The 27505-nt window shown below is 30.2% G+C and overlaps 2 protein-coding genes across 6 annotated transcripts in view; one reads left to right on the forward strand and one right to left on the reverse strand.

Moving 5' to 3' along the window:
• LOC122499365 (ecdysone-induced protein 74EF) overlaps positions 1-27505 on the reverse strand; it is a 198775-nt gene that overhangs the window by 137409 nt on the left and 33861 nt on the right. The window contains exon 1 of one of the 5 annotated variants that reach the window (XM_043607677.1): positions 11256-11272. The exons of the other annotated variants lie outside the window; for them this stretch is intronic. The gene's annotated coding sequence lies outside the window, so the exon portion shown is untranslated. Of the gene's footprint in view, positions 1-11255; positions 11273-27505 lie in introns of those variants that run through there. 5 annotated transcript variants of the gene reach the window in all.
• On the forward strand, positions 1096-25509 carry LOC122499366 (U7 snRNA-associated Sm-like protein LSm11). Its single transcript, XM_043607680.1, has 4 exons — positions 1096-1359; positions 12066-12196; positions 14510-14648; positions 25205-25509. Exons 1-4 carry the CDS (start codon positions 1131-1133, stop codon positions 25351-25353), a joined length of 648 nt encoding a protein of 215 aa, XP_043463615.1. The 5' UTR covers positions 1096-1130; the 3' UTR covers positions 25354-25509.

Here is a 27505-nt window from a genome sequence, read left to right on the forward strand (position 1 = left end):
ATCTTAAATTCAGTCAATGGAAAATCTTACACTTTACAATTAAATTGCATTCTTCGTATGACTAATTTTCACTCATAGGGAAAAATTATCTAAACAGGACCGAAACTTTCCTAAAAATTTATTAAAATTTCACTTGCAAACTTCAAAGAATTTACTTGCAAAGTTTAAAAATTTAAATGTCCCATACTTCAATAAATGTTTAATAGTCAAACTTTCCTGAAAATTTAGCTTGAAACATTTATTGCAGTAGGACATTTAAATCTTTACACAATTTTTACTAAACTTTGCAAAAGTGCCAGAGACTTTGCAAGTAAATATTTAATAAATTTTTAGGAAAGTTTTTATGATGTGTGGTTAGGTTAGAATCAATGTCCAGTTTTTGTACAGATCCAAATTTTAGGTTCTTTTCAATAAACTTTGTTTAAACTAAATAATAAATAATAATTTTAACAAGATATTTAGTCTATTTTAATAAATATTAAGACTATTTAAATAAATATTAAGTCGAATGAAATAAATATTTAATCAATTTAAATAATAATATCTAAAGATTTCAATAAATATTTAGTTGATTTTAATATAAAATACAGCTTAAAAACAATTTTTCGTTCGGAAAAAAAATTTGATCGTTTTAAACAAAATTTTTAAAAAATAAAAACAGTTATAAAAATAATAGACAGAAAAAAACGAATAAAGTAACTTTTATACTATTTTCAAACTAAAAGTTACACTGACAGAAACTTGTGCGCATTTTTGTCAATTTTTACCATCTTTGAAGTAAAAGTTGCTACGATCGAAGTACATTTTTGTAAAAATTAAGTAAAATTCACTTTAAAAATAGTAAAAGTTGACAAAAATTGGCACAAATTGCAGACAGTTTTGGTTTTACTGAAGTAAATAGTAAAAGTTACTCTATATTTTTCTCCGTGTAGAAATAATAAAAATAGTAAAAGCAATAAAATAAATAAAACAATAACAATATTAAAAATAACAAAAATAATAAAAACAATAAAAATGGAGTAATAGAGAAAATACTAAAATTTGCTTACCAAAAAAATTTTCATTTTTCCCATTAAGAATTTCTAAATTCGCGGCAAGAAATCACCTCAGTCATAGGACAGTATTTAAAAATGGCGGACGACCATGAATCCTCATCAGACGAGAGTTTAGACGCTCGGAGTGAAAATTTCGATCCACTTAAAGCACTTTATTCAAAGAAAACAAAAATCTTATCAGTGAAAGCTCCGGTTTATGACAATATAGTGAAATTTGAATCTGTGATAGCGGGATGTGCTGCGAAGAAAAAAAGTGGACAAATCGAGGGGGAGCCTATGCAGAGAAAATTTCTACCCAATCAAGGTAAAGTATTTTTTCAAATATTGTATATTAATGGAGAAGGTCAAAAAAATAAATATAACACTCAATCCCATTGGTTGAGAATGTTCAATAATTTAAAATTGAGGAAATGAAATGACGTCGTGAGTCAGAAACATTACCACGTGGATTTTCTAAGGTTATGCCACTCCAAACATTTATGTAAAGGTATATAAACACAGTTCAGTCGATATCTGTGGAGATTCGCTTAACAGCCGAGAGATTGCGACAGTATCTCTGTGGAGGGAAAGATGATAATATTCATTCATGATTCTTATTTTATAAAAAAAGTTGTAATTTTATTTTAATAATCAATTTCGTTTAAAGAAAAATTTACATAGTCAATACTTTTTTCATCTTTTTGTAATAATTTATTGTATAGGTACTTTAATAATAAGTAATAATCATAAGGAATAATATTAAATATTTTATTATTATTATTATTTTTAATATTATTATTTTTATTATTATTATTACTATTATTATTAATTATTTTAAATATTAATTATTACTATAATAAATAATAGAAATTATTACACGGAAAAAACAAATAAAGTAACTTTTACTACTTTCATAATAAAGCCTCAATTGTTTTTGGAGTTTCTGCGTATTTCTGGCAATTTTTACTTACTGTTAACTTAAAAGTGTCAAATTGCAACAAATTGATACCAAAAATGCGGGTCAAATAAAAAATTGATCTAAATTTTTGTCATCAATTTGATCCACTATAGTATCATTTTGATACTTTCAAGAAAACTGTGACTATTTTCGGAGTAAAATTTACTACATTCGAAGCAAATTTTACTATTTCAAAGTAAATTTTATTAAGATTAGTAAAATTTACTTCGGACGTAGTAAAATTTACTCTGGAAATTAGTAAAAATTGACAGAAGTTCCAAACAGTTCAGGGTTTTCTTTGCAAATAGTTAAAGTTACTCTATGTTTTTTTTCGTATAAAATTAATTAATTATTAAAATAATAAATTGTTAACTATAAGGTATTAATGTAATAAATATGCAATTGTTATTTTCTCTTCCATTTAATTTTACCCTTTTCCAAAAAGAACCAATCAGATGAATATTATCATAGTCTCAATTTGAGACAATATTTTTCCCTTTATTTTGTGCGAAAACAAGTTTTCGAGAAAACAGCAGTTAAAGTTTAACTTAGAAAAAGCCTTGTAACTTTTTTAAATATTAATATTTTTTAATCAATTTAGGCTTATTTTCTTCACCGTGGATCACAGTATCAAAATAAAAGACATACAAGTAATGAAATTTTTTTTTAATAATTGTTTATATAAATTAATAACAAACTCCCCAAACATAGAAAAAATAATCTAAGTTTTCTAACTAGCAACAATATAAGTATAAATAAGTGATACATGTTTGTAAGGATTTTCAAGGCCGCTGATTACGAATATAATGTTAAATTGACAATTTGACAGTTGACAGCTGCCAACTTCTCTAAAAAGTAATCGTTTTTTGTAAAAAAAGACAGTAATAAGGTTTTTGAGGTCGCTGATTACGAATATAATATCAAATTTGAATTTTAACTGTTGACAGTTGTCAAAGAATCTGTCAACTTTTCTAAATAATAAAAAATTATCGTCTTCGTTATTTTAATTTGTATAATAACAAAAAATCAGTTTTTTCGTATTTTTACTCTTGTTTCTTTTGACTTTAAAATTTTTTTTTAAAAACTTCTAATCAACTTATGACTTTTTGGTTTTCACTATCTTAAAGAGCGTTTCAAACCCTATCCGAATCAACAAAAAAGTAAAAAATGATTTTTTGACACGTAAGGTCCCTTTTCATAGACCAGGTCACATATATTGATTTTAATTAATTTACGTAACAGAAATTTCGATAAATGAATGTATTTTAGGGGAGGAATTAACTAATATCTATTTATACGGTGTACCATCTGCAAGAGCAATCAATTAACAAATATACTGAAGATGACGTTTATTGACACTTTTGCCCTGATATTGGCATGCTTTAATTGCGATTTAATGAATATCATGAAGGCCGCGAGTTAAGTTATATATTATATATGTACATATATACAGAAACGCACTTGCGCGAGAGCAAGGAATTTGACCTCTGTATAAATGCGTCAACTTGAATCAATTTAATTCTTCCTACATTTGACCAATTCACACTATAGCGATTCTAATACTATAATATTCTGGTAATGTAACTAAAAGAAGGATTTTATTATTAAAATTTTTTTTTTGACTTACCAACAAGTACTGATTGACTGAACTAAATGCCGATTTCCTAAAATGCATTTCGATGTCATCGCGCAATTCTCTCTTTAATTTCCCTTATCAAATTCTAAAATTTCATCAATTTCGGCTAAAAATTCGGTTACCTAAGATAGTTCCGATTTTTCCGTTGCATTGCTAACATTGCAAAGAAATGAATTGCTTCCTAATTATTTGTAATAGATAATAAGAAAAATTAAACCCTCGCAATTTTGTTCTTTAATGATAGTGAAGAAGTAGTTGTACGTTAAGCTAAAGGAGTAAAATTTTAAGACTATATTTTGCTCCTTTTGAAACATTTCCAAAACCCCATTGACAGTTAAAATTTGCTTCTCTTTTTGGTGTGTATCTATAGCACAGAGAGGCAGTCTCTTCGACATTACACAGGGTTACGTATTGCGTTAACTTTTGATACCCAAAGGTATATCTCTATATTGGCCGCATGCCAATTACACCAGCCAGCCGATAAATCACAGATCCCTGACCCAGTGCAGTTTTATATTTACGTGTGCTATACACAAGTAACGAACCAACATTAAAGGCGTTTGTATTAGCGTATTCCTCTCTGACATCTTTTATGTGGCTCTAACACGAACAGAAAACTTGAGTGCGATGCTCGCGTACATTAAGGAACGCAGAGGGACATATGGAAAGAGGGGTGCAAGGGAAGGAGAGGGCTCTCCTCACGTACATCTCGTATATTTATCATTGTGCTAGTGTGTTGGGTGGGGTGTTCGCGGTGTAAGTACGGAGTACAGCACTTGTTGCGCCCGGACGTCGACCTCGGACTCAACCCGCGGCTCCGTTCCTTATTGGCCCCGAACATGAAAATCCCATTTTTCCCCCATCAATCCAAATACTATTCCTATCTTTTTCAAAATCACCAACAACAATCAACATCTCGGAAATGCTTTTTACCAACCAACCAACCAACCAACCAATATTGGGAAAAGCTTTAACAAGAGGATCCTAAACAAAATGATCTTAAACAAGATTTTGAAAAAGATCATAAACTCCGATAAACGATACAAAATGCATTATTTAGTTCGTGGCGACTTTCGTAATTTCGGTTTTCGTTTGATAATAATTAGTAGCAATGCCGCTGAGAGAGAGAAAGAAAGACGAAAGTGCGCGCGAAATGAAATGCAACCAGCGGCACTTGTTGCGCTCTAGGACGTCGACCTCGACTTTCCTCAAGTCACCGTACAAAACACACACAAAAAGAGTAAAAGTATTCGCGAATTTGAATTATTTCGCAGATTCTAAAACCTCTCCTCTCCTTTCTATATCTAATTAGCAAACCCGCTCTCTATCATCTACTGATTCAAATTAATTTTTACAAAAACTAATTCAAAATTAAACCGAACTGAACATTTCGAACCGAATTTTTATACTGCTGAAACTTTCAGTACTTCTAACGCATAGTAGTATAAAAAGTATTTCTGAATTTTGCGCTCAAAAAGTAAAAATGTTTTCTAAGTATATCAAAATTGATACATTTTTTGTCTCAATTTTGCCATTCTTAGAAAAACAATGAATTTAAATTACAGGACATCAAAAATAACAAATTTTGATATTTTGGCACATCGCGTGATACGATTTATAAAACCGGAAATGAAGTAAACTGAGAAATTAATGATTCTTACACTTGAGGAGCAGTAAAAGCGCGAATGCATAGTAATTACACATGAAATTCCAGTAAATCGCGTGTGTGAATCTAAACATTGCTCGTGAGAAATTATAGCGCGTTGATTTTCTTCTTTCCTAACCTTTCTCAATATATGATGATCGAAAATTTAAACTTCCTTCTAAAAAAAAATTATGCATTTGCTCTATTATTACCAATGATGATATGCTACAATTTTTTTTTTCGTATATTTTCTTTTCAAGGTAAAATTTCTTTTTTCTTACCCCCACTCTGTTCTAATTTAACACTAGGAAATGATTTAGAAAGTGACGCCATTAACGAGAGTTCCTTTTTGTTTTGCATTCATTAGAATCCGAAATCAGCATTTATAATTCCTTGCCTTCAAGTTTTCTCTTTGTTGAGATGGAAACAATTTTTTCGCGATTAGAATCATACGGTGTTTGCACTTTTTAATTTGTGACTTTTTTCTCTTTCTGTAAACAAACAAACCTTTTGTTTGAAAAGATTTGTGAATTAAAACTAAAAAAATGGAATTACTGTTTAGTATTTCGAAATTTATTTTGCATACAAACCGGGGGGTTTGAGGAAAAGAAGAAAAAAGGAGCAAAGAATACGAAAAAGGAGAGGAAGAAGAAAGGGCGAAGCGCTACCGATTGCTCGATAGTCATCTGTTACGTTGGGATAGGTCGTGTTGGATGATGTTGGAGCACACGATCACGGTTCCAGAATTGGATCGAGTGTGTACCGGGTGTCGCAGAAATGGAATTTATGTGCAAATTAATATTTCACGAGAGCAGAATTTTTTTCAAATAAAAAGGAAAATTAAAACTCAGATCATGTGAACCGGAAATGGTATATTTCCTGACTGGTATGACCATTGCCAACTGCGGATACAAAGATCATCGTTCGCGATACATACACAAAAAGGGGGAAACAGGAAAATTGAAAAACAAAACAAATAAAACTATACCGAGAGTTTGATTACATAAGTGACCACACGAGAGTTGCGAGAGCTGCAGAAATAAATCGTCTCAGTGGGTATTTCATTATTCGAATCGCGCGTCTGCTTTGCATCTCTCGTGCGTACATCATGACCAAAGTTCCAAGTGTGCATCCCCTTTCTTTTAAATGTTAGGTCTTCACCTAGTCTTTCATTTCAATTTATATTTTATACCAACGAGCAGAAAATAAAATTTCTTTTTTTGGATTGAAAAAAGCGTATATATAGTTAAATTCTTTTTGGACAGTGGACAAGAAAGGAAATACTCTTCAATAGCGTTTATAGTGAAAATTATGGTAATTACGCATAATTGAGAGGATGAACGGAAGAGAACCAAGTATGGTATTTACACGGATGTTGAGTTACAAACGCAAAATACCCTTTGAGCTTTGCGAAAGTTGCCTCTCCACGATTACTATCCTTCAATTCTATAATCCCTACTTTCATTGCTTTCAAATTACCTACAATACCCTTCTAAAATAATTATAATCATACATTTTTTAAATTCAAATAAAAATCCGCGTTTCGAGTTGTTTTAACTCGTTTTCCAATTTTTTAATTTTGAATTGGTGCAAAAATATAGAAATAATTAAAATATATTGATAAATTTGGAAAACGATATATCAACTTTCATTTTCCGTTCATGAGAAATTGGTTCAAGGAGTAGGTATATCGATAACTCCACTTTGGCTTTCGCAGACACGACTCTTTCTTTTCTTTTATCCCCAGGGAGACCGGTCCAGATGAATTCTTTCGCCAATCTATATAGCCGTCTATATAGTTAATAACGAGGTGCTCTCTGTCTGTCGCGCAGTATCTAATTCATAAATAACTTATTTCGCTGTTTTTCTACAAAGAGACACATGAGTTGATTTCTCTTTCTCAGGACGCAATTAATATGGATGAATTTTGCACAATAAGTAAAAATCGATTTTTTGAAAATTAATCCATTTATGAAAAACTCTCGTGAGATCTCGTAAACCGAGGTTAAATTTTATGTAAACTTGCGTATATATAATATTTCATTTCAATTTGCAATTTCACTACACTTTATCTTTTAAACTGTCAATTCCTGTAACACTTGTTTGTACTACTTGTCAACTTATAAATTCTCAACTACCATTTGTTGTTAATTTTTTTTTTCTGATAAATTCTAACCAGACGCTCGTATAACTACCGTCGGTGATAAACTTTCTATTACTACGTAATTATCATAATTTTCAAGCTACAATTACTTCAAGTAATGCGGATTGAAGTTACTGTTTGTAATTACCAGAAATCAAAACTACTGATTTACAGCTTTTCTAAGGATATCAAATTGAGACAAAAGGCGAATCAAAATGATTCGCTTTCTGTCTCAATTTGATTAAAACTACTATCTTTCATTATAACCCCCTTCGCGTAAATACTTAAAATAGTTTACAGAAATAAATCAAAATTCATCAGAGATTTAAAAGAATGAAAAGAGAAAATTAACCCGGCCGAAAAAGGCCCCAAAAAGGGGGATGATTTTAAAATGCAAATACTTGAGGAGAGTGGACGATTTCTGAGGTCGGTGGAACTTCTTGTGTGCTTCTCTTCATAGTCCACCTTCTTTGCTGTGCACGTTGTTGGGACAATAAGGAAAGGCGGGACACAGGGGGGCCAAAGGGCCCACATCGCAAAAGTAACAGTACCTATGGCTAGTTCGTGTAAAGTAAATGTATATGTGTATGTTTGCAATGAGAGAGCGAGAGAGAGAGAGAGAGCAAGGTATATGTGCAGAAGTCTGGTGGCTGCTTGCCTGCCTGGCTCGGGTGCGCTGCCCGGCAGGACGTTGAACCCAGCGCCACTCAACCTGGGGATCATCCACGGGTATTGCCCCTCTTGCCCCTTTTTAATCTCCCCCATTTTCCTCCGACATTTTTTCCAAAAAACAATTTTTTTTTCTTAATTTCATCCGAAAAATGAAAGCAAATTTTTCGCTTTCAATTCGTTTATTTCTATTGTTTTACTGACTTGTAGTCTTTTTTTTAATTTTTATTTTTTTAACATTAAACAAATGACTTGTAGAATAGAAACAAAGTTTGTAAATAATGTAAACAATGTAAACAATTAAAGCCCAAAAAATGAAAAGTGCAATTGTCCCTAAAATTCCAAACGATTGATTGACTTTTTCATTGTTTAAAAATCAGTAAATAAGACTTACTTTAGGGCAAAAGGTTTCAAGAATCATTTTTTACTTTCGAATTTGTCAATAAATTAAGATTTGTTTGTAAGCCGAATTCGGACCCAAAACAAATTTTTTGGGTCTCAATTCTTACTGAATTTTTTTTTATACAATAAACAGATTTGAAAAAAAATCATCATTATCCAGGCTTGTTGACTTTCATTCGAACACTATGGCGAGTTTACTCTTGATTTTCTTTGCTCTTACCGAAAAGAAAGTGACTGTGACAAAATGAAAACGGTGGGACTTGGAAAATGTTCCAAGTAATTAGAGACCAACTGAAAATTAACCACTGTCATTATTTTACTAAAAGTCCGCATGACCGTTCGGTCATGTATCTTTAAGTAAAATAATAACAGTTTCATGAAAAAGAAAAAGTGAAATGTAAACAATTATGAAAAATAAAAATAAATATTACAAGAATAAGAATTTTTCGGAAGAAATTTTTTTTAATAAAGTCAGAATTGAAATTAAAAATCGAGGACAAGAGATGCATATACACACATATTTGAGAGTGTAACAGCACCATTCTCTATTCTCTTGCTCTCTTTGTCTCTCCACCTCTGCCTCCTTATACGAGCAAAGTGCAAACCTAACGGTTTCTTTTATACCACGCACGTAAATGTTCGCGAGGCGGTGTTATCGTGTCGAGGCTGGTAGGATAATTCGAAAAAAATAAGAGGAAGAAAAAAGGTGAAAATCTAGAGACAAGGTGTAGAGAAATATATATATATATATACCGACTGTGGACGAGAAGACGATGAGGCCCTCGAGTCAAAGATCGCTCTGCACGATAACTATCCTTCTAACTCCTACCTTCTCCATTTTCTAACTTCTAACTTTTAAATTTCTCCTCCAAGTGGAGAGAATGTGCGCGCTCTTGAAAAGCTCGATCGTAAACATGACGGCCTCTCCTCTCTTCGAATGGTTTAAAATGCAACAAAATATGCGAAGGAGAAACATCACTTTTTCCATCTGTACACAAAATTGCCAATTTTTTTTTACCAACACTTTGGTCATTTTAAAGTTACAGTTCTTCTCCTTTTACTTAAAATCCAAAAGTTTTTTGTTTACTTTTAAGCGCTGGGGATTGAACACCCAACAGAAAGTCGAAGTGTACCATCTTGCTAAGAAAGCGTTCTAAGATAATTTACCCGAAGAAAGTAAAAAGCATCTAAATTTTTATCATTACAGCCATAAACTACTATCACGTTATTCGTAGGTCGACTATTTTAATTTCAATAGAAATTTACTTACTGATTTGTCTTCGATTTTTATTTTTTCAATTTGTTTCTTTAACCCTCCTACGGTTTTATCATTTTTCAAGTTTGCAGGAAATAAATTTATAATTTTGTTAAAATTAATTTTGATTATTTCATATTTATTTTGATATTAAATACAACTATTCAGCTTCAAGTTACATTAAAAGTTTTATTTATATGACTCTCGAATTTAATTTTTTTAAATAAATAAATGAAAGATACACCCCGAGGATACTCGGGGTTAACCGTAGGGAGGTTAATAGAAAAAAGGTTTCAAATATTGTAAATAATTAATTAATTTTAATTTCAATAGAACAATTGTGACCCGCTGCGGAGAAAGAAAGAAGTAACAAATTTTAGGTTATGTTTATTATTTTTAGAAGTAAAATATATAAAGGGAATCAACGCTCAATATAAACCACTGATGTTTAAGTCTTTGTTACACCAAAAATAATTTAGAAAGACTGAATAATAATATTATAATTAACATATATTATTAATATTATTATTTTTAATATAATTGTTTGTATTAATAATGTTGCTGTTAATATTCAACTATCGTTTTCAAATGGCAAAATTCCCAACATGAAAGTAAAATAAAAAAAAGTACGCAAATTCGAGTCTACTCTTTCTATTATACTTTCCATGAATAAAAAAACCGAGAGTATTTTAATGAAAACTAATAAAGTACGTGTTTCCGTGTGAAAAAGACGTGAAGATGTTTCACTAATAATGATGATGATGATGATGATGATGATGGAAAAAAGCGATTAGACGGCGCTATAGTTAGGTTGCGTCCCTGCATCTGAAGAGAAGCGCTGTCGAGTTACGTAAAGTCTTGGCGTTATACGGTGCAGAACACATAGTCTATAACCAAGTAACGAGCACGCACACAATTTCAAACAAGAAGCAAAAGAAGAAACATGCTATCCACGCACACCAACAATTTCATCTTCCAATTGCACATTGTATAATTATACACAAGGGAAAGGGGGTGGGGTGGGGAATAGCAACTAGAGAGAGAGAGAGAAGGGGGAAACACTTTGATTGTATTAGTGCGCAAAAGGAAGGATCGTCGTACTTAAGATCGACAGTGCCAATTGGCTTTCTCCGATAACTTTCATCCATACCTTAAGGCTTGGATTATAACCGTCACCTTCTATTTTGCAATTCGAGGCCTTCTATTTTTTCACTTTTCTTTCTTTTGCCATCTATCCACCATAGGATCTGGAGTGTACTTTCACTATCATCCTAGCATATTTTTTCTAAGGACAAAAAACTTATCAAAATTTTGATCCGCAACAATTTTGATACCGTGTAAAGTAAATTTTACTGAAAGTTAAAACGACTTGAAGTAGAATCTAAATCTAAATCTACTGTTTAATGAAATTTCTGCGGTTAATTCGTATATCCGGAAAAGTAAACTCTAATTATAACCTTTCATAAAAATCACGCCAATTTTAAATTGGAAAAAAATTTTGTTGTAAACTTACGTGAAGAGAAGAAAAATTTGCAAAGTTTGCAGACTCACCTGTAACAGAAAAAATAAAAATTATTAGTAAACAATATTTTTATTAAATATATTTACATGTCAATGAAACATTATAACATTTAACAATTATAAGAACAATTAATAATACAAATTAATTGTTATCAGTTAATACAATTTTTATAACCCTGAAGTGAACCAATTTTTTCCAACTTATAAAGACACTAATAAATAGTAAACTGTTAAAAAATTTATTAATTTTAAATGTGAATTTTTATTAAAAAATTTGCAATTATGGGGAATTTTACAAATTCCCAACAGACATTTAAAATGGAAAATAAGTAAAAAGGGAAAATTAATGACGAGTAAATGATGATTCGTCGGCATTACTCTCAATAAATGAGAAATAACGATATAAATTCTTATTACTAAGGTGATTGCGGCCGTAAAAAATCAAACTCGAACCGTAGATAGTCGTTAATTGTCAGATCGATATCTGCCGCATAATCATTCAACATATTTATTGAACTTCTATAATATTGATCTTTAAACACTAATATAATAAAATTCACTCTATATAAATACAACACGAATCTATCAAGCACGAGATGAATGATAAATTAAATAAATAAATTACAAACTGTAATGTTAAATATATGTTACAATGTTAAATGTAAATATAATATTGTTAAAAATACTGCAAGCAAAATTTTTTATTTTAAGTAATTTTCGGTAATTTTATCTATTAATAAACGATATTTATAAATTTTTAATTAAATTGTCCACTGAAATACATTTAAAATTTCTTTTTCAGGAATGATTCAGGGCAGTTCGAGATCGAGAGAAAGATTTATAGGCGGGAGAAATATTCTGACAAAAATGAAAAAGGCTTATGGCCCACTTGGAGAACTGTACGTGTATATGGAAAATAAAATCAAAGTTAAGGTAATTATCTTTAGAATAATAGTCAATTGTATGAAAATTATTATTTCTTTTAAGAAAAATTGTCAAGATTGACTATTGCCTAAATATTCACTTTCACTAATATTACAATAATTGTATGAATAATTTATAATAATTATAATTAAATTCATAATAATAATTATAATAATAAATCGGTACCCATAATAAATTATAACCGTAAAATATAGTAATTTTCAATATATTTAAAACGAATAGTAATCTATGACTCTTATTCTCCGTCCACTTCATCTCGATTGTGAGAGAGTTTTCATGCCATCTGGACGGCAACTTAAAGATAAAATGGCGCGAAATTCAAATTTATTTGAAACAAAAAAGCAAAATGATAAAAATTTGCTGTTTAACATTAAGTCTTGGCCCAAAACATTCCTTCCTGAGTACTATAATAAAATATAGTCACAATTTGATATCCTTAGAAAAACTGTGGTAATAACAAGCTAACTAAATAAATAACTATAAAAAAATACTTAAATAAACAACTGAATTAATGAATAAGAACTCCTAGCCAATAAAAAAAATAAAATAGAAAAGAGAGAATTTATAGAGAAACGGTACAACAACGATTTTTTCGCGAAAAAAAGTCAAACAAAAAATTGTCGAAAAAAATTCTTGCAGTTAACCTTTGGAGTGTGTGGAGCCCACGCAAATGTTGATGTTGTTCTCTTGATGCCACTCGCCCCACTTTATTGTCCATCGCCACCCACCAACCCCACGTGAACGCACACGCGCGTGACATACTTTTCGTCGACTCGTGTCAGCCCTTCGACGCGCCTCAAAGGTGTATTATAGGGTCAACACTCGTAGTCATGGTAACAAACTCTTCGCACATCCAGATATAAATATATATATATATATATACACACCCATTACGCGTTCCAACGACGCTACTTTTTCCAAAATTGATGATATCCCAACGACAAGGTCGAGGACCTTTCCTTTCAACTACACTCAAACTTATACTCCTTGCCGTGCCCTTTGTCAACTCCTATCCTTCGCAGGGTCATTGTATTCCCAATTCCCCTCTTTATAAATATTCACAAATAAAAAAGAAAGAAAACAAAAAAAGAACAACCGCAAAATAAAGTAATTGTTGGCGAGTATGGGTATTATTTGCAGCATATCAAGATAAGATATGGAAGAGCTCTTATTTTAAGCCTCTGATGATGCTAACGACCGTTATCGTCAAAAATCGTCAGTTTAGACCAATTCCCCACCAATTCTAAAAATTGACTGAAATCGGGAGACCTGGCTAACAATAAACAAAAAAAGCCTTCCATTCATCTTAATAAAAATACTCTTTCCGAACTATACAACCGACTTTCGGAATCCGGATGCTGCACATATGTTTCTAATGATAAATAATCTATCTTTGATTCACCAACAACCTTCTCAATATACTCATTTCTTCATAGACAATTTCTACCCTTTGTACTCACGTCTTACTTCATTATTCATCAAATCAGATTTAGAGAGAAAACAATAGTGTAAAAGAACTATTGTTTTTGTGTAACGAAAATTGCTTAAAGTATTGTTTTTCTACAGCTTAAAGTATCGTTTTTGTACAGCGAAAAGTATCCTTATCGTCCAGCGAAAACTATTATTTTTGTACAACGAAAACTACTGTTTATGTTGCACATATAAAGATTGTAATGATCACATTAACTTTCAAATATATAACGAATTGTGCTCAATGGTAAAGCTGATAATTATAGTAAAAAAAAAGGCTAATGATAGAAAGAATTTTAACGATTGCTTGTATATACACATTATTATAATAAAGTGACTCTATAAATATATGAATGTATTTGAAATAAGTAATTTTTACGAATGTGTGTGTATATCAGTGGGAAGGCATTGAAGGGGGCCTTGCCTCGCGACTTGCACTTCCGCATATAACTCTGCTATCTCGTCTCGCGCATACGTAACAGCAGCAACAATAACAAACGCCTGTTCACGGGACCCGAGAGCGACCGAGTAATTAATGTAATTATTGTCATTCCACGGAAAACGCGAAAGCTCGCGTCTCTCAAGTCGCACCAAACTTGTCTTTATATACGACAAACTATTATATATACATAAACATTTATTTAATATACTTTCCCCCCATTATATTCTATATACAATATACATTCTGTACAAAATTCCATGAACCACCACTATGCTTTCAATTTGGATAATTTGAAGCGAAAAGAAAAAAATTTCACTTAATTAATTTTTAATTTTGTAGTCGAATTAATTGTGTATCATTAATGAATTTTTTCTTTCTATGTTATAAAGGTTTACACAAGGAACGCAGAAGGTATACGAGGATTTATCGAGGCTTATGTGGTGGCATTTGACAAGCATTGGAATCTTGCTTTAGAAGATTGCTTTGAAGTGTGGACGAGGAAAAAAAAGAGAAAAGCGCCCGCTTTAGGTAAATTTTTTTCCCTATATTCAATTAATTAGTTGTTCCTAATAATACACTCGAAACAAAATTAGTAATTAAGAATTAGGGATTACGAATTATAATATCAATTACTCCAAATTTGAATTACGAGGTTACTAATTTGAATTCGTGACTGATTTAATATATATTCATTTAAATGTTTTTAAAAATATTTTTCGAAAGAAGAAAAGATCAGTAAGTAAAAACAGTAAAATAAAAAATCACTTTACTCGCAGTAAAATCTTGCCAATATACTTTTATGCTTAATTTGGTCTTCATAAATTCAACCTTCAATTGTTTTTTTTTCTCTTCTTTTTTCACTTCGAGCATTATTGCAAGAGACCTTAAACATTTTTTCCACCGACATTCAATTTCGCATTGAAGCATTTTTTCAAAAAAAAGCCACTGATAATATATTTTGATAAAAATTAATTGTCCATTACTAATTTATATTTACTCACATTTTTTTAACACGCTTTCTTTTTCTCGTTTTCTGAGCAAAAAAAACAAAATAAATAAATAACCTCGTCTAACGTATAAAACAAGAATAGAGAATTGTTAATGATTCTTTGATTCTAACGGTTTTGTCATAAAGACACACCAATACAAACAAGACGCGAGAAATACGCGAGAAAAAAATGTAAATATAAATTCACCGCACACAATGTCTAATAATCAAATATAACGAGGCGTTGGAATGCTAATCGCGTTTACCTAGAAACAGCAAAAATAATTATTAATCATAAAACATTGTAACCTTCGACATTTCGATATTAACTTTACTGTCAGTGTCAAATCAATTAGAGACTGCGTAAAATTATTTAGTTGTGAATCTAATTACGAGCATTAGTCGCGGAAATTTATTTTTGGAACGTAGATCGATATAGACGTGACAAACAAGTTTGATTAGGTCATCAAATCATCGCGCTACTAAATTTACATCTCACAATTTTTTCTTTAGCAAATTCTTGTGTAAATTCTTCTTTTTCGAAAAAAAAGACTGTAATTTTACTCTCGAAAAAAATGTACTCCCTCTCTCTTTACTAGTTTGTTTAGATTTCGATATCGATTTTACAATCGATATCAAAATCTAAACGAACTAATCTACTTTTCTTTCTCTTACTCAACTTTTTATTTCCTCCAAAACTCATCGCATCAAAATGACGATAAAAACGATGTTGAAATATTTGTCACTTTCAACTGTTATAACTTTTGCCGCAATCGATGTCAATTTCAATGTCAATTTAGCGGAGAGACTTTAGTGTAGACATATAATTTGTATTACCCAGGTGCGAATTTAGGTTGGCCGCCAGAGTTTGAAGGTTGGCCCAAGGTTGGCCTAACTTTGGCAAGCAAAGTTTTGGTTGCCAGAGTTTGCCCAACTTTGGCAAGTACTTGTGCCCACAGTTGGCCCGACTTTGCAAGCCAACCATTAAATGCAGAGTTTAACCAACCGTCGGGCCAACTTTGGCGACAAAGGTTGGCACAACTTATCCAAACGTAGTTTAAAAGACTTTCAGTTTCGGTTGGCCGAACTCTGGGCCACGGTTGGCCCGACGGTTGGCAAAACTATGTGAAACACAGTTTAATTGACTTAAACTTTCTTGGTTGGCCGAACTCTGGGCCACGGTTGGCCCAACGGTTGGCAAAACTTTGTCAAATGCGGTTTAAATGACTTAAACTTTCTTGGTTGGCCGAACTTTGAGCCACGGTTGGCCCGACGGTGGGCAAAACTCAAGAAACGCAGTTTCATTGACTTAAACTTTCTTGGTCGGCCGAACTTTGGGCCACGGTTGGCCCGACGGTGGGCAAAACTTTGTGAAACGCAGTTTAATTGACTTGATTTTTCTTGGTTGGCCGAACTCTGGGCCACGGTTGGCCCAACGGTTGGCAAAACTATGTGAAACACAGTTTAATTGACTTAAACTTTCTTGGTTGGCCGAACTCTGGGCCACGGTTGGCCCAACGGTTGGCAAAACTTTGTCAAATGCGGTTTAAATGACTTAAACTTTCTTGGTTGGCCGAACTTTGAGCCACGGTTGGCCCGACGGTGGGCAAAACTCTAGAAACGCAGTTTCATTGACTTAAACTTTCTTGGTCGGCCGAACTTTGGGCCACGGTTGGCCCGACGGTGGGCAAAACTTTGTAAAACGCAGTTTAATTGACTTGATTTTTCTTGGTTGGCCGAACTCTGGGCCACGGTTGGCCCAACGGTTGGCAAAACTTTGTCAAATGCGGTTTAAATGACTTAAACTTTCTTGGTTGGCCGAACTCTGGGCCACGGTTGGCCCGACTGTTGCAGCTTAAATATACATTTTGCGTTATGCACTCCCATGTGAGCGTAGCGTAGTGGTCAGTGTATAAGTCTTCGGTGCGTTAGGTTAGGGGTTCGATCCCAGCGAGCGTTAGATATTTTCGAAAATGTATGTATGAGATTGTGTTTAATAATAATAGGTAAAGGTTATATCTGATGTTCCCGCTAATAATAACGTGTTAATTGTTTAAATAATGTAGTTTTTTAATAATTTTTTACCTTTGGCTGTTGAAGTTGGCCAAACTTTGAAAATTGTGGTTGGCCCAACTTACGCATCTAAAGTTGTGCCAACTTTGGCGTCAGTCTTTGGACCAACCATTGAAATGTATAGTTGGCACAACATATGCATTGTAAGTTGGGCCAACTTCCTTATGAGTTGTCGGGCCAACCATCGTCGCCATTAGACGGTCGCCGTTATCATCTGTATGGTTGGCCCAACCTCTGGCACGAGAAGTTGGACCGACTTTGTAAAAGTTGGCCCAACTATGGGCCGACCAAAAAATCGCACCTGGGTAAACGTTTGACCTCGAAACACCTGATGCACTCGCTCGTGGCTGTGAGATTATACCGTTTTACAACACACTCAAAACGCGCCACGTTGTACAGAATCACTAATTTTTTTCCTTGACTACAAACAACTTTTTTTTCACTGATAAAATTTTTTTTTTTTACAAAATCACAAAAGATAATTAATCTAACTAGTGAACGAAAATTTTCCCAAACTCTTGAAACTTATAAAATAAATGTGTTTCAATTATTTTCCAACTCTAAATCTAGGGAAAAAATTTTGACATAATTTAAAAATTAATTATTGCAACAAAATGTGAAATATTATGAATAGCAAAGTTTAAATTATTGAAATTTTTAGTCGACTGTAGTAAAAATTACTGCATTTGATTTTCCCCATTCACTGATTTCTAAATTCAATTTTTCAAAACTTGAATAATTTTGTTAAATAAATATTTCAATATTTATTATTTGCTTTTGAAATTGAAATTATTCAAAATAATTAAATTTTAAAAAATTACAAGGAAAAAATTACTCTTTTCAAAAATATTTTAATATAATTTTTAGAACTTAATTTTCTGTAATTTTCATTAATTTACACTTGAAGATTTTTCATTGAAATTTTTGAGAATTCAATTATTTTCAAAATTTGCAATTAAAACTCCTCAAAAGTTTTCTTTTAAAACTGGTAATAAAATACTTGAAAAAATCAATTATTTTCAGTTAAATTTTACAAAATTTCAGTTATTGAAAAATTTTTTAATTGTATATTTTAAAAATTTAATTAGAAAAATCATTCAAAAATAATTTTTTCAAGACTTGTCTATTTATACTTTTTACACTATAAAAATCAAAATAAATTGCATTTTATACTAAAAATGTGGTTTCAATCAAATAATATTTATTAGAGACAATTAAATGGTTCAGTACAAATTTGCTTGAACACTGCAAAAAGAAGTATCTTATTTAAGATGTTTTGGTAGTCATTTCCAAGATGTTATTGTAGTCACTTTTTAGTCATTTAAAATATCTTAATTTAAGATACTAAAAGCATCTTCGTACATATTTTCAGCATATTTTTTGGGAAAAAAGTTTTGAGGTTAACTATTGGCTTATATGTAAGACATTTTATGCATCTTAGTTTTTAGTAACTTAAATTTTTTTCGCATCTTACAATTCACAAGTATCTTATCGCTAAACATCTTGTTGAGACAGAAACATCTTAATTTAAGATACTTTAAAAAACTTACAGAAGTATCTTACTTTTTTAAGATAGAAGAAATTATATCTAAGACGTATAAAACATCTTAAAAATCAGTAAGATACTTTAGAAAACATCTTATTTTAAGATGTAAGATACAATTTTTCCATCTTACATCTTATTTTAATATATCAAATAAGACACTTATTTTTGCAGTGAAATACTGAAATTATTGGTTCAAATACCATTCAATTAACTCCAATAAATGCTATTTGATTCAAGTAAATATTTAATTGATAAGTCAAATAGTTAGTTAATTGAATCAAATAAATTTTTTTTTCAGTGTTGGAAGAAAGAGCGAAAGTCTCAATTTTTGAAAATAAGTCGAAAAAACACGCATTTTTTTTAAAATAGTGGAAAAAAGTCATAATATCCGAGGCCTGAAAATGTTGCAAATTTAAGACTGCCTTGTTGGCTTAAAATAAGACCCAATTTTCTTTTGACTGTATTAAGAGAATCATTAGGAGAATTAACTTAAAAATTGAATTATTAAAAAAAGAGATAACGATAAAGCATATAACAATTAGCCTCTCGTGTCTGACAAGTTTTATCATTGGTTCTGATGACACATATTTTATGCAGGTTTGTGCTGATTGCGTGAAGGTTTTTCGAGAGAGTGAGTGAGAGAGAGAGAGATTGTATATAAAGGGGGGAAGGAAAGTAAGAAGGAAAAAAAAGAGTAATGGAAGGTGCGAAATAGATGATTGGATCGATTATGTATATATGTGTATATATATTCCACACGATTATATAGTTTTGCGTCGCCCGATACGAAATAAATTTCCCGTTCTACCTACGATTGTCTGACCATGAATGACTCCTACTCCTAGTACGCGTCAATGAAACACATGCTCTCGTCCGCGAGTCATGATCGAACGTTTGTTTCGAAGTCTCGTACATATATATCGTATATCGTACTCACGCATCCTCGAGGAAACTACATAATGACGTCAAAAAAAGGGAAAAAAAACTTGAAAAAACTATAAATCTGTCAGTTTCAGTTTGGCCTCAACGACAAGGTCGAATTTTTATTTTATATACATATATTTCCAATCTTTTCGTCAAATAAATTTTATCACTTTTCAAAGAAACGCTTCAGCATTAAAAATTTTGTTTCATTATTCTCGTTTAGAGTTTGTTTTCATTAACCAAATAGAGAGGAATATTTTATTTTATTTTTAAATTCACCAAATTTGTTTTAATTAAAATGAAAAATAGGGCCTCAGTTTTCTTGAAACTATCAAATTGATGCCAATGTGGATCAAATTGATACCAAAAATTTGGATCAGTTTATTATTTGATCCACATTTTTGGTATCAAGTCGTTGCTATTTGACAACAGCGTGGCCCTAATTAAAGTAATAGAAAAATACGAGGGCCTTATTATTAATTATTTATTTTATTGTTAATTATTCAAAGACAATTTATATTTTCGATTAAAGCGAAGAAAAATTTGATTTAATTAATTTAATTTCAAGTTAAGACAGGGTTGAAACTTATTTTGACAATTATTTTCAAAAACTTTCCTCAATTCAATGATTTTTAATATCTACTATTTTAATAAAAATTCCTAAAAGAATTCAATTAGTTAAACAAAATTTTAACAAAATTCCTCGCAAACATTTCTTTATTTTTATAAATAATAAAAAATTCACAGGAATTCAAATATTTACAAATTATTTTAATAAATTATTATTCAATTATTTTCATGAATAATAACATTTTTTACGCAGGGATTCAATTAATTTCATAAATCATAAAAACAAATGATGAGTTTCAATTATTTTTTATACAATTTTAATGGAATTCCACGAAAAATGTAAATATTCTTAAAAACTTTATTAAAATTTATCAAAGAAATTCAATTATTTTCAAAAATTTTAATAAAATTCTTGGCAAAATTTCAATTATTTTTGATACAATTTTCATCAAATTTCTCAAGAAACGAAATTATTCTTAAAAAATTTATTCGAATTTGTCAAGAGAATTCAATTATTTACAAAATTATTAATAAATTTCTTTAAAATAATTCAATTATTTTCATAAGTAATAAAATTTTCACGAGAATTCAATTATTTAAAATACAAAATTTCATAAAATTTTTCGAAAAATATCAATTATTTAAAAAGATTTAACAAAGTTCTTTCCAAGTATTCAATTATTTTTATAAATAATAAAATTCTTCCCCGAATTTCAATTATTTTTATGAATTAAAAAATAATATAATATAAAAATAATAAAATTCGTCTCAAGAATTAAATTATTTTCAAAAGTTATACAATTCTTCGCAAGAAATTCAATTATGTTAAAAAATTTACAAACATTCTCGTCAAAACTGCAATTATCTTTACAAATAATAAAATTTTTCTCCGAAATTCAATTATTTTCAAAAATTTCAATAAAATTCTTGGCAGAATTTTAATTATTTTTAATATAATTTTCATCAAATTTCTCAAGAAATGAAATTATTCTTAAAAATTGTTTAATAAAATATTTATTTTTTTGTTAAATAATTGAATTCTCATGGAATTTTCTAATAAATATTGATTTAAAAATGAATTTCAAATTAAAATCTTTGAAAATTTAAACTTTTCATACTTTTAATTAAGAATTCAATACAATTAATTTTTCTCAATAAGTTGAATGGAAGTTTTTTTAATTATTTGAAATTGTTTATTTCTAATATATTTAATTGAAGAATGTCAGAATAATCGAAATTTCGTAAAATTAAATTGTAAACAAAAGAATTTGAAAATTCACAAAGAACTTTTTCAAAAATTACTAAGAACAAATTGAAGAATTTTAGTTGAAAATTCTAAAAATGAATAATCGTAATGATGAAAATAATTTTTGAAGAAGTTATAGTAACAAAGTAACAAGTTTTATAATAATACTTTTTTTATTGAAATTCAAATTTTTGAATATGTTAATTTCTCTATAAAAAAATAATTAAATATTTATTAAAAAATAAAGTTATTGATATTTCGAATAATTTTCGTTTTAAAAACCTGGAAAAATTGTGTTTTTCAACCTGGAAAAGTGAGGGAATTTGAAAAGAGCAAAAGCGTGTCAACCCTGAAAGAGAAATTCAATTACTGAGAACGTCTCTTAAAAGTGAAGAATTTTATTTAAATATGTACACAGTGCGTGTGTGTAAGCCAAAAAATCGGTAAGTCAATTATCCGTTGATAATCTACTGTAACGCCTTTTAAAAGGCCTGTTAAGAGCACCGCAAGGTCCGACCTTGACTCATATAACACGCTCGTACGCTCTACTTGAAAACGGTGTCGTCGACAAAACGGGGGTCCGATTTCGTTTATTTCTTGTCATAATCCTACACGCCGCTTCGTTCCAGACGCAGGACAAACCACAAACTAAAGGGACGAGTTGAAGCCGAACAAAAAAAAGAAAAACAATTCTAAACTATTATGTTCCCCGCATAAAAAAGTATATCACTTATATTTTCCACCAACTTTACTTAATAGCAAATCCTTTTTTTCAAATCTTTCCACTTCGACCAAAATGAATTCATAATTATTAATTATTATTTTATTACTAAAAACTATTCTACTATTCTATTTCTACTAAAATTATTATTATATTAAATAATTAATAAATATAATCAACAATAGTTATCAAAAATAAATAATTGTTTAATATCTATTATTACGATTCCAATCTTTATATTATATTTATTATATTTTATTTTCCCAAGAAAAAAATTTAATTATATCGAATATCTGATTGAATAATTGAAAACGAATTTTGACTAAGTATTTAATCGCAGGCAACAATTTTTTCCCCCGTAATTTTAACAAACAAACAAAAAAAAGAAGAAAGAATAAATAATTTTCCCCGTATTTACAAAGACAGAAAAAAGGGACGCGTGGCAAAAGGGTGTAATATTACGAAAAGTGCCTTAAGGGTCTTTCGAACCAAAGGGCAAGGACCGACCTTGACTACGTAATGGTTTCACGTTCGATACAAGATCCACGTGGCTTTCTTTTTCCACTCTTTTCCAACCCCGATCTTTCGCACTCACTTTTTTATTTCCGGCTACACTCGTTCCATTGCTCTTTAAACGTTGCGAAAAAAAGTCATCTCCAATTACACACAACACACACACGTATGCATTTATATAAATACAGACTAGGATTGCAAATATATAATTACTTTCTTCTAGGAAACAACTTGAAATTATGTATTATTAATAATATTCTTATTATTAGTGTAGACATTTTAGAAAATTCTTCGGTACAAAGTAGGAACTTTAGAGTTCAAAGTATAGTCTCAAATAATACTCAAACTGCCACAAATATTTAATTTTTTTTCCTGACTTTTTCCTGACATTTCTACAATTTTATTGTAGAATTAGAATTTAAATTACCATAAAATTTTTCAAAAAATATTTAATTATTTACAAAAATCCTAATAAAATTCTTCGCAAGAATTCAATTATTTTTAAAAGTAGTAAAATTTCTCAAAAGAATTCAATTATTTACAAAGAATGTAATAAAATTATCTCATAAAGAATTTTATCAACAAATTTTTAAATAATTGAATTCTTTTGACAAATTTTAATAAAGTTTTTAAGAATAATTACATATTTAGAGGAATTCGATTAAAATATTGTATCAAAAATAATTAAAATCCTGCGATGAGATTTTTTTATGAAAATAATTAACATTTTCCCCAGAATTTTATTAAAATTTTTCTAAAATAATTGAATTTCGAAGAAAAATTTTATTATTTATAAAGATAATTGAAATTTTGACGAGAAATTTTCAAAATATTTTGAACATAATTGAAATTCTGTGAAGAATTTTTATAACTTTTGAAAATAATTGAATTTCTGGAATCATTTGTAACTTTTCGAAAATTCAATTTTTTTAGTATTTTTAACTAAAATTCTTCTATCAATTTAGTGTTTATGAAAATTTTAAAAATTATTCATTAAATAATTTATAAGTCATAATTTTAACCCTGTTAGTTTCAATTATTTTACGTACACTGGAAAAAAATTTATTTGATTCAAATTATAGGTTATGTTTGTGTTAGATTCATCTTGATTAAAAGTTAATTTTTATTTATATAAATTTGAAACCAGATTTTATTGAATATTTTGGATGTAGAATGCTTGAACATCAATCATTTTTAATAGTAATTGACTCTTTTTCTGTATTTTTACTTTGACAATTAAAAACATAACCTTAAATTTTGTAGGTACCTTTCTTGGGAGAGAATAATTTTTAACACTCAAAGTTAAAATTTACAGTCAGTTGTAGAATTATATGAATAGTAATAATTATTTTCATTTTATTATAATCAATAATTATTATTGATGGACATAAATCACAGTAACCGTAACTATTGATTCAACTCTAAATTTAAAGCTCAAGAATTTGCAGTTACAATAAATAATGTAATCGACTATGAGTTACAATAACTAAAACTGCCGTTCATTATAAGTTACGATAATTAAACCTGCGAGGGTTAAAATAACGAAAATTTCATGGACTAAAAAAAGTAGACTAAAGTAGACTTAGAATCATGATAATAAATTGTACATTTGTCTAAGAGTCACGGTAGTTAAAACTACAGTCGATGAAGACTATCGAGAAAAAAACAAAAATTTCCAACTCTCTAAAAACGCGAATAATTTATAGTTAAACGAAAAAAGACCTCGAAAATAAATTGAACCCAACAAAAATTTGAAATAAGCTCAAAAAAAAAGTTTGACACTGGAGAATATTGTCTGGAAGCCTGACCTGCTTTTGAAGTTGCAAAAGGATAAGATCTAGAGTGGATACGACAGTTTTCCATCTCTGAATGGCTTCTTGGTGTGTGAATCTCTATATATACATTTGAGTTTGTATTTGTGCGTGTGTGTTGAAAGAAAGAGGGTATTTTGAGCGCTCTTGTTCGTGGGGAGTTCAGGGATAGCTGTCCTAGTGACGCACTTTGAGTTCCGGGGGCTGAGAGGTCGTTGATTCGCTGTCGACAGAGGCAAACCACCGACCTTGAAGAGAAGCTCAGGATCGATTGTTAGTACTACACGTGTCCTACACCTCCTCTTTCTTCTTCTTCTTCGACTTTTTTTCACTTCTTCAACAACCCCCAAAAGCGGTCAAAGACCTCTTTTTTCGCCCTCTCAATATTTCCCCTTTCACCCTATAAAAATCCTTTCCATCATATGTAAACAAAAGTGTCAAAAAAAAGAAGAAGAAAAATTTTCCCAAACATAAATTAATGCCAAATTTTATTCCTTTCTACACTTTATTCTATAACGAGGCAATATTAAATATTTTTCCTATTTATACATGAAAAATGATCCCTTCTTTCAAGAAGAATATCTACTTCTTTTGTAATTATTTCCCTTCGTAAATTATTTTAATTTTGAATTATTTTTCTTTTCGTTAATTAGCTTTTTAATTAGTTAATTCGTCTTATTTTTTTGTTACAGGTTCGGCGAATGAAGAAGTGGAAAAAGACGAAAGTGTTCCAAAAGTGATAGTACAAAAAACGACGAAGAAAACGGAAACATTGGAAAGGCACGTGCCACAATTATTAGTGAGAGGAGAGCAGGTTGCGATAATTGTCAAACTAAATTAATTGTCCACCTGTCAAAAGCTTCAGTATTTTAATATATCAGTTTTTTTATCGAAGAATACAATCAAAAAGAAAAAGAAATTTTCGTATTATTAATTACCAAAATCCTTTTAGGCTATCAAATATTCTGACTATCAAATATTCTCCTGCATAATCAATTTTGATAGAAATAAATTTCCAAAAGTTTAATGCTATAATTACAAAGAGTACTTGAAAAATTCTGTAGAAAGTAATTGAAAATAAAGTAATAAAAATTTAGTAATTAAAATAAAAATAATTACTTCTGGTATACAGTATTTAATTACAGTATTATTTTTAAAAATTCAAATATATTCCTACCTATCTCAAAAATATTGAATTCTTGTAAACGAAAGAAAGAAAGAAAGTAAAAGAATATTTTTCCGAAAAATCTAAAAATAACCGAATGCTAATAGAATTTAGCAAAAACAAAATATTTGAACTTGAACGAATTTTCTATTTTGACAAAATTCCTAAACAACTTTTCAAGTTCCTTGCCATTATAATCTTTTGGTGTTCTCTGGAGAACGCGAGCTTCCAGCGAAGCGGTTCGATTCACGTCTCTTTCTTCCATGAAAGGTCGTCGAACTTGCGTATATATACTGTGCAGTAAATAACGTTTGGTATCTAAGCCAAACTTTCTAATTATAATTCAAAGAATCATTTTCAGTTGACAGAAACACTAAAAACTGCAATCAATTCACGTGTGCGTAATTTTGGCTTTCATTAAAGACGATCAGGTCAACAGTATTATGTAACTTTATAAATATAATATTCTATTCATCTGCTTTGAATAATCATCAGAGGCAATACTAATAATTCTTGAACTATCTCCAATTATTGACTAATGATACTATCAAAATTATTTTGTTTTGAAATTTTTATTATTTTAATAATAGAAAAATCAAAGTTTCAATTATTTGTACAATTGTAGTTGTAATTATTGTAAACTATAACAATTTTTACTTTTTAGTTACTGGAACTCATAGTTATTGAAACTTTTAATTATCGGAACTTTTAATTGATTGCGCCATTAACTAAAAATTGATAGGTTCGAATCAATATAACTTAAAATCGTTAGCACTTTGAAAAAACTACTAGAATCAGAAATAGTAAAAGTTACTTTACAATTTTTGTAGAAAAAGTTAAACTGCCTGAAAGTTCTACCCTTTTTTATCAATTTTTTTTATTCTATCAATCATTTTTGGAGTAAATTTTACTATACGTCCAAAGTAAAGTTTACTTCCGTTTACTAAAATTTATTTCCAGAGCTTAAGTTTTACTATATAAAACACTGAAAGTTACTTTACTAACTTCAGTAATGTTTAGTAAATCTAAAGGCAAAATCCAAGTCCTACCTTCGAGCCTGTTACAACTAAAATTAGAATAAAAAAGCCAGAATCGCAATTTAAATTCTAAAATCGATTAGAGACTAGTTACACAATTAATTAAAATGGGTGGACAAATGGCAGTGGAATAATCGAAGCAATTAATATCTGATTATACTAATCGACTGACAAATTTATAGTTGGCATGAGAACTGATTTTTTTAAGAGCAACTATTACTTTTCAAGTAATTTTTTCCTTCTTTTTTCCTTTTTTTTTACTTTTTGTCGCAAAACTGCATCGCCATTGCGGTGAAAGCAAATCGTGGGGTGAATGAGGGGGCACCAGGGGCGGGTACGTGGTCCGAGGCCCTCTCACTTTCGCTCTACGGAGAAAGTCTCTCATTTCCCTTGTTCCTCCTTTCCCCTGATCCAAAAACTCGATATCCCCTTTCTCCTCTGCTTCAAGAGATTCTATTCCCTCCCTCTCTCCTCTCCTCTCCCTTTCTATATCTCTCTCGCTCTCTTGCTCTGCTCCTCGCAACAACGCGATTACTCACTGTAACATAGCCTGTACACTAGCTGTTGACTCTATACTTAGTATGCTCTCAAGGGTTAATGCACTCCTAGAACCATAACCTTAGTCTCTTAGAGCAAGCTCGAAGCGCAAGAATCGTGCAGGTCGATACCACGCAGTAGACGAACTGCAGTCTAGGTGTCTGTGTAATACTCTCTATATGCACAACTCTTCTACTAAACTATTGTTAAGATTCGCTAACGAATTTCTCGACGAGGAAGAAAATCTCAAAAAT

The sequence above is a fragment of the Leptopilina heterotoma genome, unplaced genomic scaffold, assembly GCF_015476425.1.
Source record: "Leptopilina heterotoma isolate Lh14 unplaced genomic scaffold, ASM1547642v1 Lhet_167, whole genome shotgun sequence".
NCBI lineage: Eukaryota > Metazoa > Arthropoda > Insecta > Hymenoptera > Figitidae > Leptopilina > Leptopilina heterotoma.

What these genes read in the sequence shown, in the direction of transcription:
- LOC122499366 (XM_043607680.1), top strand. Translation starts at nt 1,131, where the DNA reads ATGGCGGACGACCATGAATCCTCATCAGACGAGAGTTTAGACGCTCGG. An exon ending in AAAATTTCTACCCAATCAAG is followed by an intron (nt 1,360 to 12,065) that starts GTAAAGTATTTT and finishes TTTCTTTTTCAG; the next exon opens with GAATGATTCAGGGCAGTTCG. An exon ending in GAGAAAAGCGCCCGCTTTAG is followed by an intron (nt 14,649 to 25,204) that starts GTAAATTTTTTT and finishes TTTTTGTTACAG; the next exon opens with GTTCGGCGAATGAAGAAGTG.